The sequence below is a fragment of the Dysidea avara genome, chromosome 7, assembly GCF_963678975.1.
Source record: "Dysidea avara chromosome 7, odDysAvar1.4, whole genome shotgun sequence".
Lineage (NCBI taxonomy): Eukaryota > Metazoa > Porifera > Demospongiae > Dictyoceratida > Dysideidae > Dysidea > Dysidea avara.
In genome coordinates this window covers 20927028-20941405 of record NC_089278.1, presented here as the reverse complement: position 1 = coordinate 20941405, position 14378 = coordinate 20927028, and the positions used below count along the sequence as shown (strand labels likewise).

Genomic DNA, 14378 nt, shown 5'->3' with positions numbered 1-14378 from the left:
TTTAAACTCAACACGTTTTTAAACACACATACATTGTTGAAGTCTTACATGGTGGTAGCTTTTGTGAATGGGCAAAACGAATTCCTGAAATTAGTCAGACATCACAATTACTGACCATTTTTAGTATTTGCCTGACAAATTTCACATAATGTGCACCAACTAAATATCAACTATTTCATGTGTCCGCAGCTAGTTTTGTAGCTATTGTGCACAACAGTATGGTATAGAGCACTTGGCCTTTCATGGTGAACGATTTTGATAATCAGGTTAATGTTGAATAATTGTCTGGCCATGAATTTGTTTAGAATTTCAGGCTCTACAAACACTTCTGTATAGCAGGAATTTTTTTTTTTTGCATTTTGGCTCCAATCTGCAATAATTCCCCCCTTGAAATATGTAGGTTGGTCAAAACATTGTTTAATGCATAAAATAGTCCTGAAGCAAAAATTTTCCCTTGAAATTATTCAGTCATACTCAGCTACCATTTTAGACACTTGAGGAACCATGTTGCTTATGTGTATAGACTAATACACTAATATGCATAGAGTGAGGATCTAGAACAAGTTTCAAGGTGTCAGTCCCATTTTGAATTCCACAACACATAACCTGTAAAACATTATTTTGCTGGAAAGAAACATCGTCATGATAAATTAGTACATAAATAAAAAGTATTTGTTCCCGTTCCAGTACAGCTATTAGTAGCAAAATTAGATCAGCATGTTTGGCATTATCACACTGCTGTAGGGTAGGCACCAAATTTATCTTTGATTTGCTCTCTGTTCATTCTCTTGATGTTTACCCTTGAGGAAGATATTATACAATATAATTCACCATAGATTTCTAAAATAGGAATCAATAAATACCATATTTCAAGAAATATTAATTTCATTAAGTAATATATTTGCTACATGTGATTATATTGATGCATTCACATAAATTATAATTACAACTGCTTTTTATTTTACATAAATTCAGAGGATTTTAGGAAATATCTAAATCAAGAAATAAACATTGGCCACATACAAATGATTACTAATTACAATGGTGTCTAAATGTTCTGAGGGTGTGTTTACCTCCTATTGGTAACCAGGAGGTCCTCGGAGTGACTGGTGGGAAAATGATAGTCTGAAGGAGGGCTCGTACAACTACTCGTTGAGGATGAATGGAATGAGTCACTCTGTTTGAATAGTGCATTCTCTTGAACTACAAATGGTGCATGTCCAAATTGGTCTGTTGGCGAGGGTGATTGAGAGCTCCGGGACATATTTCTGACATTTTCCAGTTGATTGCTAGAACTGTTAGCAGTTGTTTTAGCTGTCACTGATCCTGCAAATGGTTCCAGTCCAAATTGATCTACAGGTGCCTGTTTTAGTTGTTGTGGTAAATGAGTGTCTCTAGTTGGCTTGGGGCCACCAGCAAAAGGGGTTGAACCAAACACATCTTTGCATGTGACATTAGTAGGACTTGGGCTAAGTGAGTTTCTAGCTGATGAAGATTTGTTGTTTCCATTAACAGGGCAAAATGGCTGCTGTCCAAATACATCAGTTTCTTCTGTGCCTTGGTGGGCATCAAATGGAGTCACATAAGGTTTAGCTGACTGCTTCCCCTGCTGTCTTGGGTCAAAATCATCTGTGGTCACTAATGTACCCAGTGGAACTGATTGTGGTTTATGATTTGCCGACTGCACTGTAAGATGCTGTTGATGTTGTTTAGTTGCTTGACTAGTTGATGAAACCTGTTCAACTGATTTGGTTGTCTGTCCTACAGCCTGGATGCCTTGTTGTTGCAGGTTTCTGCGAGGTGCTTGAGGGGAGGCAGTAATTGGAAGTTGATTGCCTTGTGGATTATTGGGGGTATTTGCTCTTGGCCTCTCTCGAGCAATAATGGAGGTTGTCTGAACTTGTGGAACGACGACCCTGTACAAACAATGAACCACTTTAAAACATACATTGAATGCTACTTTTGAAACACAGTACAAATATCCATCCCATAATAAAGCTATGTGCAGTGTCAAATTCAATACAGTTTCACAAAGTAATTTTTATCAGCTGTAAAGCTCATGTTTGTGTCCCAACAGCAAATATACCTTGTTTTCACTGGTGCATTTGTTTGTCTTGCTTCAGACTCCATTGGAGGTCTAGGAACTGCAGACAAGTCAGGAAGAGGAGAATTCTGAAGGAAGAAGTAATAGCACTCCAATACACACACACACACACACACACACGCACGCACACTGTAATGGCACACGCACACAAAGTGTACACACGTGCATACTACACACACACTACATACAAACAGACGCACAAAGTTGAGTTGTACAGACACACAAACTTACAAACACGTTAGCCACAGGATTACTAAACCCTCTTAGGTGATGAACAACATGACACACTTGAAAGATGTTGGGTCTCTTGGACACATCAGGTTCCAACATGTATCCTATAACAACACATGACACAAAACTATTGGAGGGAATGATAGTGTGGGAATTTACCACCCACCAAAAAAGCAAGAGCATGCATGCATAGTTGTAGCCTGCTTCAGGGACTTATTTAGGGGCTTCCTGAATCTCCCTCTGAAATTTTAACTAGTATGCTTACAGCAGGACCATCAGACTATCTTAGGTTGAGTTAACAGCACAACTGAATATACACAACCATTGGGAACAGGGCAGAAAGTTCAACAGTTATCCATATATGTACATTGTTATCAATTTGATCTGTCAAGTCCAACTACTGCTTCACAATGAAGCTATAGATCCCCGAACATTTCGAGCAGTTGTACTAGGGGCACGGTCATTATTCCTTATTTTCACCATGCTATCATTGCAGCTATAGACCAATAAGGGGGTTGAGGTCATTGCAAATAGAATGTTAAGAGGTGTGGTCTCCATGTTAAGTCAACCTAGACCATTAATGGTTGTGGTCTCAAACCTATCATGGAGTTACAGGTACTGGGTATCCAGTACCTCTTACAGTAGCATTAGCACTTTAAACAATTTTTGTGACATCTAAATAGCTGTTCAAGGAAAGTGTTGACATGGAAGTTAACATATCATTATTTGTTACATGAAGAAGACGATAATTGAAGATATATCTGGTTGTCTGAAACCTTGTTTTTAATGCTGTATTACATGTTAGATGGACTAACACTATTCCGTAAAGTTGCATAAGACGTCTCTACGATGATTTTTAAGGGAAACATTTGCAATCTCTACTCAAACAGTACTACCATCCACACCCGTCCACGGGTAAAGATAAAATTACACTAATTAGATTCGCACCCCTATATATATATGAGTAATTTTGCATACCCCTACGCAAAATGTCTCCTATATATAGAGGAGTGCTTATACAGAAATAGCGTACCCCTACGCCAAGCAGCATCCCTCTATACTATAGGAGAAATTTTGTGTACCCTACGCAAAATTTACTACATTCTATACAAAGTGCTGTCATTCAATAGCACTTAGACAGACTAAAAGATAAAGTAGAGTGGTAAAACTGTCAACATCAAAGTCAACTTGTCATTCCCACATCAAAGGAATTTTGAGTAGAGTGGTACTGTGCCACTCTTATCACTCTTTAGTGATCTATTGAGAAATGTTGCATACCCCTTCGAAATACCGTACCGTTAAGTAGGGATCCCCTTGTTCTAAAGGAGACAGGTGCCCCTTAGCAAGGCCCTGATACACATTACTGAATAGCACAGCAAGGAGAACCCCAAACTACAGCAAAGCCTACCCATAACCACAGAATCTGGGAATTCCACTTCTCACTGAGCAAATGGGCAAGATGTTTATAAGTGATGGTATCTGCCTCGCCATACCTACAGATATGGAAAACACATGTGGTGATTTCATAGCACTTAGACAGATTAAAGATCTATTGAAAAAAGGACTTTAGCAATGCCTAGTCTTGTCAAAAAAGTATTTACCATACCACTTTTGATGAAGACATACAAGTTTGCCACTTTAGCCATTTCTTTGTTATCAATCTTTTAACATCCCATTTGGTCTTGAAAGAGGTGCAATTTAAATATTGCATATACGATGTAATCATTGGGTGTGTATCCAAGTGAACCAAGACAAGATACTGGTTGAAGTATATGATAGCAAATATTTATCACTACCTATGGCAGCTGTGAACAGGACAGTGTAACAATTACCTGTAAATAGATGCAAGAACAAGAAAGTGATGATGCATATGGAACATTTGCTATTGCAGTAGCCACCTCATTGTGGCATGGAAATGATCCTGCCAGCAAAGTGTGGAAGCAGAGTTTTATGTGGCAGCATATTTTAGAATACTTTGAAGCAGGCCAGATGACTCCATTTCCTTTGGACATCCAAAGAGTAAAGAATTTGAAGGAATCTGGACATAGCAGCGAGATAAAAGCACATTTACATATCACATCCACTGCAAATGTAGACAATGATACAAATCCAGGGATGCTATGAAGTCTTGCTTCAAATGTGGCAATGTGCAACGTGGTTTCATGCCAAATGTGTGGGAATCCCTATTTCTGATTTGCGTAATCCTTGGAAATGCAGCGATTGTAGTTAAACAAGTGCAAGAAAAAATTAGGAATTTTCCATATGAGTAGGGACTGCAGCAATAAAAAGCACTGAAACAAGCCGCTGAGACAAAACACAACTGAATGATTGCATTTTAATTCCTACTTTAACCATACATCATAGCAGGCTAAAGTAGGGATTAAAATGCAATCATTCAGTTGTGTTTCGTCTCAGCGGCTTGTTTCAGTGCTTTTTATTGCTGCAGTCCCTACTCATATGGAAAATTCCTAATTTTTTCTTGCACTTGTTTGTGTACTTTTTTTGTAAATTTTTATTGAATAACCGTATTTAGTAATTCCCCCCCCCCCCCTGCAATTCTCAAAATACACAGCTAAACGTTCCTAAGGATGCGGATTTTTAACAAACTGCTTTAAACAACACATTACCTTCAGAAGTATCTTTTCAACTGTTTTATAGTGTGTCTACAGTATTATTTTCTACCAATTCTCTCCCACTAATTCTCTTAACAGAGCCTCAGGGCTGCTTTTACTGCATAAGTACGGGCCACGCCCACTTTCTAGACAGTGAGATACGTGAGCCTATGAGGCCAACTACGGTGTTTTCAGTTGTAGTACGCCTGAAAAGTGCTCTGGGAAAGCTACCCATAGAGTCTGTAGAGAGGCGCCACATACAACCGGTTTTTTAACTCGGAAAAGAAACCACCTGCTAGCCAAAGCAAACACTCTAATCCGGTTTACGCATGTAGTGGCGATGTTGAACAGGCAGCAGCATATCCCGAGGTGTATCCCAACATTAAAATCACGTGCTTGCTACAATTATGCTACACGTTTATTCCAAATGTTGGGGCGCTGTGGTGTGGGTGCTTTGATGGAAGCCGTACCCATGAGAGATGGCCACGATAAAGAAGGATCAAAGATAAAACAGTAAGACAGTAGTGCACACATCGTAGGTATTTAATATTGTGAAAGGTTTTTTCTCCACAAAATTCGAAGCGTTTCCGCCAAAGAAGCAAGGCTGTAGCTGTAGCCAGTTTTCCGCTACGCTTGACTGAACACATCAGTGAGGCAGGCAGTGAGGCAGTAGAAAATTCACTAAAATAATTTATAGTAGTGCTGGGCGATAGTAACATTTTGCATGTCCAAACGATAATAAACATTATGTTCACGATAGGGGATAGTTACTAGATCACACTTAGCATAATTTTCAAAACTGTAATAAGTTACAAAGAACAAGTTGCTGACAAAAAAAGTACCCAATAGTTACAAGGTAAGTGTTAACAACAACAAAAAACAAACAAGCATCACAATGTCATTTTAAATTACCAGCTAAGAAAGAAAGCATGTTCACTGTATCTGGTAAAAGACTTGCTCTTTTTTCATTGACTAAGTGGCCAGTCAAGCTGAATGCTCTCTCTGATGGTACAGACGTAGCTGGTATTGACAAATACTTCCTAGCAAGTACTGTAACACAGGGGTAACGAACACCATTCAATTGCCACCACTTCAAAGGATCCAATCGTCCTTTTTCATCATATTGATCTGTGATGACATCGGACAAGTACCTCTGTAATTCTAGTTTAGCTTTTTCTGAAGGGTTAGTAAGAGAATCATCTGGAGTGTGAACAATGTCAGCTAATAATTTCATTAGCTTTCCTTCTTTATGCCTTGACACAGGAGTACTAGAGGTGGTGGCACTTGATGAGGGTACGTGTGAGCTAGAAGCAGTGGCAGCAACACTCACTCTGTTTCTGGCTACTTCTGTTAGTTCACCAAGTAGAATGTCACTAGATGCAAATGAAACATTTTTGAATCTAGGATCTAGTAGCATACATTTATTTAAAACTTCCAAGTCACAACCATCTCCATAATACTCATTCACTTTGGTTATCATTTGTTGTTTCATTTGTTTCACCAAAGGACTGTCATCCTCAGAGCAGGGTAAATATTTGTTTGTTATCTGATAAATAAGTGGTCGAACTGATGAAATGGAGGCCCATTTCTCACTCCCAATGGCTTCGGTCATTTCTACAAAGGGTTTCATGAATTGAACAAAATCATACATTGTGCTAATTTCTGAATCTGTAAGCATAAGATCACTTTTTCGTAGATGTGATAGGGTGGCTGAGAGAGGCTGCTGCTGTTCTAAGATGCGCTCCATCATATAATAAGAAGAATTCCATCTGGTGGCCACAGACTGGATCAAACGATGTTGTTTATGTTTCAAGTCATACTGTTTTTGCTTTAATAGGTATGATGACTTTGAAGAATGATTGAAATGTCCCACTAACTGTTTACAACGAGCAACAGCTCTACTTACTCGTGGAATATCCATAACTTTTTCAATAGCAAGCTGAATTGTATGGCTGAAACAACTGATGCGTGTCCAACCTAATAAATCCATGGCACGAACAAGATTAGACCCATTATCTGTGGTTGCAGCCACTAACTTTTCATGACTTAAATTCCATTCAGACAGCACTTCTTCCAATGCCTCAGTTATTAATTCACCGGTATGAGCTGCTGCAAACTCCTTTGTCTCAACCAAATGTGACCTCATTTCAAATGACACTGTCAAATAATGGAGTGTAACAGCTATGTAGCTGTGTCTAGCTCGTGAAGACCACAGGTCTGTTGTGATGCTGAAGTACTGGACATCATCAGCAATCCGTTTTGTAATATCTGCTTTGACAGCATCATACATGGTAGGAATATGGTTCAATGCAATAGTCTTTCGGTCCGGAGGAGTATAACGAGGCTCAAATACACGCAACATGTGTCTAAACCCACTGTCATTAATGGTGTCAAAAGGTTGTTGGTCCTTGCATATAAAATAACAAACAGCCTTTGTAAGCTTTTTGTACCTTTCTGAATTATGCGATAAAGGAATCGCTTTAGCAAGGCTATCTTGGATAGTAATTTGTGGGGTAACTGGTGCGGACACGACCCGTTTCGTGCTACATTGAGGCGTTTCCTCCGTACTCGCCTGTACTGCTCCTTCATATTCACTTCTGTGATGTTCTCTCAAGTGAAAATGCAAGTTGCTAGTGCCACCAGTATATTTCAACTTCTTTTTACATCGTTTACAAGTCACTGCTCTACGTTTCCTTTTGTCAGCAACTAAAATCCTTCCGTCATTGTCCGCTTCAAATCCGAAGAATTTCCAGACGACGCTAGTAGCTCCCTCAAGTGGCTGTAAGTTTCCATTCGTACTTTGCACATCACTTTCGCTGTCAGAAGACTCAGAACTGAGTTCAACAGGCTCCTCGTGTTCATCCGCCATATTTTATTTATAATGCGCATGCTTATAGAAACTCGTGGCATCACACCGGATCGAAAGTCGATGACGAGGAGAGTTAGCTTAAGCGATAACTGCTCTTGTGCGTCAGCAAAAGAAAGCACTACACATTTCACAGACAGCTATCGCTATTACTACTATCGTCCGAGTATCGATATTTATAGTATCGATAGGTGTGCTTTTAAAATATTGCGAACGATTGAAGAAATGCTATCGTAGCAATATCGATATGTATGCACTATCGCCCAGCCCTAATTTATAGAACTTTATGTGGGCGAGATCAAAGGAAAAAGTGTACTTTAAATTTCATAAAGTACACTCTCAGCCGGCCAACTGCTTCATTGACCACAAAGAGTGCTTTATTGCACCGCAAAGAGTGCCTTATTGAACGAATAAAGCACTCTTTGTGGTGCAATAAAGCACTCTTTGTGGGCAATAAAGCACTCTTTGTGGGCAATAAAGCACAGTTGTCCACGTGCCTTAGTATAGGCTAATAGCCTACGGGGCTCGCGCCAGTACGACTAATCACCCAAGACGGTGAAGGCTGATAGCCTCGCCGCACTGAGTGATCAATCACCCCAGCCAATACGAGTTCTACCACTGGATTGCTTTTATAGACATACCTAAATGCTTCGATGATGGGTGGGAGAAGGTAACATTGCTGTTACGTTTGTTAATGTAAACGGACAAGTCCTGGAGATATCACGGAAATATTTCACCATGTGACTCACAATAGAATTGATTGTGGGTTGCGAGCAAAACCTGCCAAAAGACGCAATGAATGTCTACAATGCCAAACTATGGTGAACTACGCATGAGGTACTTTGTTAAACTGGTTTGTGTGTGTTCAGACTGCTAATAGTTCGTGCAATGCGTATTAATTACGAGTTCTAGTGTATGGTGAAGCTACACGAGTAGAAAGTTCCATAAATCATTTAAAACATAGCCTTGCTCGTGCTATATGAAAAATAAAGTACTTGGCGCTTGGCCTCGATGCTAATAAAGCATCTCGACCGTGCGCCTCATACTTTATTTTTCATATAGCACTCGCGGCTATGCTTTAACATATACATATTTTTTAAATTTCGTAGCACCTCGTCGGAAACGTTTCGGGCCATTCTGAAGACACATTGGGCTTGTTTATACCTGACCAATACTGTGAAATGGCCATGAAAGATTTCTGAAGATGATTTTGGGTAGATTTTTCTTTGTGGACCACGCCCAGTACTATTGTACTGTATGATAGTCTTTGGCCATTTTCGTCATACAATAAGCATTGCATTAGCATCACAGTTTTATATCAGCATTCTGTTTGTCTCTACCTTATCACCAATAGCAGGGTACAACAGAAAGATAAGTTCATGATGCATGCACTATAGCTGTTGTGATTGGCAAAAAGACATGTTTCGGGCAAGCCCGTAGCATAATAATAATATTGGTCAACTTATGGCTAAAGACATCAGTATGTTAGCATAAATATCGAAACTTTTAAATACTAACCAATACTGCCAAGGTGCCATGCAGGTATTGTGAGGCTGGTTTTGGGTGATATTTTAGGCCAAAAATCCCTGATATTCATGATCTCTAATACAGTTACTATTGTACTGTATGATATGAGAGACAAGAGACATTTGCGTACGCAAATGCAAAATGTCTGTACACAAAATGTTTCCTATAACATGTGGGAGACATTTTGCGTGGGGCACGCAAAATTTCTCCTATAATATATGGGAGACATTTTGCGTGGAGTACGCAAAATTTCTCCTCTAATATATGGGAGACATTTTGGGTAGGGTACACAAAATTTCTCCTATAGTACAGAGGGATGCTGCTTGGCATAGGGGTATGCTATTTCCGTACAAGCACTCCTCTATATATAGGAAACATTTTGCGTAGGGGTACGCAAACTTACTCCTATATATAGGGGGGTGCGCATCTAATTAGCGTAAACTTGTATATGACCAGTATTCACTTACTGATTAATCTGTGCAGCTCCTCAGAGTAAGGCGAGGAGTCCGGGATACTGAAGGTGCCACTCAAGATGGCTAACGTCTGCTCCCCAAATGGAGTGGTGAGGAAACACAACTTGTATAACAAGCATCCCAGTGCCTAAAGATGTGACAAAATAAGGACAGCTATATTATAAAGATTGTCAATGCAATAATGGATACTTCTGAGCACTTAACTAAGCATCTGGGTTATTTCCTCTAGTGTCCACTTTTCCAACATACAATCATACCATAACAAGGTTACTGACATTCTACACATTGGCATTATTTGAGCATTGTACATGTGGTGGTTATGGGAGCATTCTTTAACTTGTTACCTTAAATGGCGCAGGCTTAAATCTCAATAAAATAGTTTTGTTTACTGCACTATCCAAGGCCACTACCATATGCTATAACAAGCCAGTAGCAGCTGCTGCTGATACCCACACCTCATCCACATATGCAATTTGTACACCAACAATTGTGTGTACAGCTAGTGTGCATTATAAACATCCCATAGTGTCCTTAATTAATGAGATATTCACATTAGACAGTAGAGATGGACCGATACCACGATACTTCCGATACAAGTATTTGCACTGAAATTATCTGCCGATACTGATACTAAGCATTGAAGCCTATACCAGTTTATTATATAAAATTTACGGTTGTGATACATAGCTAGCTTTTAAAATATCACGGTAATTGTTCAGTTTGATTGATCTCAGTTCAATCAAGTTTCAAAATGTTCATTGTCTAAACACAATAAACATCATTGTGGATTACTAATTTCTTGATTTGAGGTAGTTTTCTTGTAAGTTTATTGATTAGGTAATTAGTTGTGTGGGTGGTTGATAATTCTACAACGTTTGTCTTGCAACCCAACCTTTTCATGAAAAAACAAGCCAAGTAGTCATAAACTTATTCTTTGAGAAACAAATGCACTGTCATTTAATTACAAAGGATTCACGTGCTCTAATATATTAGAATCCACATGGGGCGATTGTAGCAATACTTGGAAAAGAGCAACAAAGGCTTTTCAGTTTCGCTACTTTGCTAGCCCAACTAAGTTATTTGCTACTGGAAACTTAGCTAGAGATGGTTTAATAAAAGTGGTGAGCGTCTACTGGTGGTATCTGTACCTCATATTACCGATACTGATCCGATACCGGTATCGGTCCACCTTTACTAGACAGCTGAACCTGTCAATGTAGACACCTACATAATCCAGACACTCAATTAAGGACTTAAGTCCAAAAGCATTCCTAAGTAGATATGGACACCTTAATAATAATCAGGACACTAATGGTTGGTGCCAGGTGTCCAATTGCACAAAAATTACAAGTTACATAAAATCTTACCCATATGTCACTCTTAATTGATATTGGCTTTCCAGAGTACAAATCGACCATCTCAGGAGCTCGGTAGGCCAATGTTGTAAATCTTTTAATTTGGTCTTCACACTGTGTCACTCCAATCTCCTACACGATGGTTACCGTTGCTACATATGCCGTGTGTTTATGTGTGTGTGTGTGTGTGTGTGTGTGTGTGTGTGTGTGTGTGTGTGTGTGTGTGTGTGTGTGTGTGTGTGTGTGTGTGTGTGTGTGTGTGTGTGTGTGTGTGTGTGTGTGTGTGTGTGTGTGTGTGTGTGTGTACATACCTCAGGGATTAACGTCTCTAGGCAACAGCTACCATAGTCACACAACACGTAGTCTCCATTTTGTTTCAATAAAATATTCTCCACCTAAAAGAACACAAATAATTATGTGTTTACCATATTGTACAGTACCAGGGGCAGTTTAAAACATACTACATAATGTATGACTGTATAACCTAATATGGTGCATCTGGAGGTGTCATGCATGGATTCACATGTACAATTTGTACATTAGAAGTTTAGATTACGTGATATTGATTGTGATGTGTTAGGGTGAAATATTTCTTTAGACGTTTGACCAACCTCCTCTAGTAGTGTACTGTAGCAGGTTTCGAGTCACTGTTGTTCATAACAAGTAAGCCTTAGTTATCCCACCAAATGTCTCAGATCATTTCCAAAGCATAATTTCAGGCCCTGTAGTACATTCTTTGACGTTAAACAATGGAGTGAAAGATTTGGTCCCCAAAATGTTTTTTTTAATAAAATATTCTTTCCTTAAACAAAAAAGGTTTCACCACTCAGAAGTTACCCATTCAAACAACAGCCATATTCATGCTGATTGGGAAAATGCTTCCCTAACTATAAAGTGTCTCCAAATAAGTCCCTATTACACAACTGAAGGTCATTACATAAGACATGAAGTACCTTAACAGGAAAGCATCACATTCTACTAATACAATAAAGATGTTTTCATTCCAAATTTTTTCCTTGTGAAATACTGCATTTTGAACAGGTTGATGCTTACATGTAGCTATGGGGCATGTAATTTATGGGACTAGAGTTGACAATCTCATCAAACTAAAGGACAAACAATAATTCCAATGATAGTTTATGAAACACATAAATTGGACTATTGATTTGTCAATAGGGTTGTTAATTTTGTCAATAGCCAGTAGTCTCTGAATTAGTAAACACCAAAATTAGCATATCATTGTATATATGCACAGTATGAATAAAATTCAGAATATAAAATAGTCCCAATACTGTATACCACTCATACCAGAGGAGGTCGGAAGCGTAATAAGCGCTACGAAAAATTTTCGAGTTAATTGCATTTTTGAGATTGTAAGGCAGGGTATAGCGTGAAGGAGGGCAGCAGCATTGAATGTTGGCTGTGAGAATCTCATTTCCAGCCTACTTTGTGGTGGCCAGTTGGTGCTATCGTTCGTCTGGAGGCTTTCTTTATCTTTCTAGTCTCGTGTGATCCCGACTAGGGCGCATGCCACTAGTGTAGTAGTGAAATACACTGCATAGGATGACTTCTTGGGTGTTTATTCATACTGTTTTCTCAAGTGGGATTCCTATCTCTATCTTTCTAGCTCGTCAACAAAGACATTTAAAGCATCCATGGCCTGGCGCAAGATCTCACGTGATTTATACGTAGCCCAAGTTTTAAAAAGTATCTTATTCAGTGGGGCTTAACGGGGCTTATTGTACCAATGCCATGTACTTGTCGTATTTCATCAAACAGGATGTATTTCAGTACACAAAAATGTCCAGTATGCTTTTCAATACAAAGCCATTGGGGCCATGTGCACGCTTCCGACCTCCTCTGCACTCATACAGTATCTGGCAAATAATTACTGTAGTAACAACAATAGTACAACCCTTTGGGACTAGAGTAGTACTTTTAAAAGAGGCATTCCTCTGTCAAAAGTAATCATACTGATGCAGTACAATTTCTTAATTGTGTCTTTAATTCAAAGATTCTGATCCGTAAAACCACTTCAAAAGTGGCTCATAGTGATAAATATAACACAGGGTCACCTTTAGGTCTCTGTGAGTAATTGGCTTAGTTCTGTGATGCAGTCTGGTCACAGCCAAACAGACGTCACAGAATATCTTCAGCACTTCTTGCTCATCAAATCCTTGTTGAATACGTTGGTTCATGATATCTAATAGTTGCCCACCCTTGATCAGCTCCATCAGGATCAACACTTCACTGACATCAACGTTGAGCTGGTTGATCACTGAGCCAATGTATTGCACTGAATGAGGATGGCGTAGCATGGCTTTCTGTAAGCAAAGAACAAAATTATGGTATACAAGCAGAGAGGAATCTGTGGACTGTAATGTGGGGTCCAACCAAAACCATCCTAATTATCATATTTTCCACATCAGTCTATGTACTAAGGAATACTTGAGGACCTTACGTAGCGTCTGAATTGTGTAGGCTTCATTAAGTGTCTACACTAGCAAAAGGTACATACATATCTAGTGGAATGTTATTTTGTTACATTGTACAGAGATGGAGGGGCATACTTTCCTTCCTTATATTATGTTGACACTAGCTATATTTTCCCATGTTAATATTGTACACACAACCCTACACCATTAGATTAGGTCACAAAGATCATCAGATATATATCACACTGTTATATAATACAGTTAGGAAGTGTTACAAAGTTATCATACAATCCTTTCTTTTTATGTCATCAACCACTCACCATCACTGCTATCTCTTGCTTGCACAACAACAAGTCAGCCTGGTTGTTCACGGCTAGCCTCTTCAGCGCGTAACGCCTACCACTGACATCTTGTACTTGAAACACAAAGGCAAACCCTCCTGTGGTAAAAATACCATCTCAGTAAGGTCTGTATGACCAAACAAGATAGTTGAGACTACTTAGTAGCCGGTAGTAAAGGGCTGATTAGACTAGTTTATAGGCCAAAGGATGTCCGCTATAAATCCTCTATACTTCCCCATCACCTCTTCAGCGATGACTACAATATACATATACTCTATGCTACATCTCACCCTCAGCAATAGTCTTCTCAACTGTATAAGGGCTGCCCTGTATATAATACGTCCTGCCCAGATAGTCGGTCGCCATCCTCAAGCAGTAGAAAACCATATGCGAATAAATAGAAATTGAATTATTACGGTAGAGTAGAGTCTGGT

General features: G+C 39.2%; 1 protein-coding gene across 1 annotated transcript; it reads right to left on the bottom strand.

Annotated features, from left to right (window-relative positions):
• Nucleotides 1-602: 602 nt before the first annotated feature.
• On the bottom strand, nucleotides 603-14348 carry LOC136261438 (AP2-associated protein kinase 1-like). Its single transcript, XM_066055446.1, has 10 exons — nucleotides 14235-14348; nucleotides 13924-14042; nucleotides 13244-13492; nucleotides 11480-11563; nucleotides 11181-11300; nucleotides 9808-9940; nucleotides 2336-2439; nucleotides 2087-2172; nucleotides 1074-1916; nucleotides 603-800 (listed from the first exon to the last, which is right to left on the bottom strand). Exons 1-10 carry the CDS (start codon nucleotides 14329-14331, stop codon nucleotides 731-733), a joined length of 1905 nt encoding a protein of 634 aa, XP_065911518.1. The 5' UTR covers nucleotides 14332-14348; the 3' UTR covers nucleotides 603-730.
• Nucleotides 14349-14378: the final 30 nt, after the last annotated feature.

What these genes read in the sequence shown, in the direction of transcription:
- LOC136261438 (XM_066055446.1), bottom strand. Translation starts at nt 14,331, where the DNA reads ATGGTTTTCTACTGCTTGAGGATGGCGACCGACTATCTGGGCAGGACG. An exon ending in TTACTCACAGAGACCTAAAG is followed by an intron (nt 11,564 to 13,243) that starts GTGACCCTGTGT and finishes GTGTTCTTTTAG; the next exon opens with GTGGAGAATATTTTATTGAA. An exon ending in CAATTAAGAGTGACATATGG is followed by an intron (nt 9,941 to 11,180) that starts GTAAGATTTTAT and finishes TCACATCTTTAG; the next exon opens with GCACTGGGATGCTTGTTATA.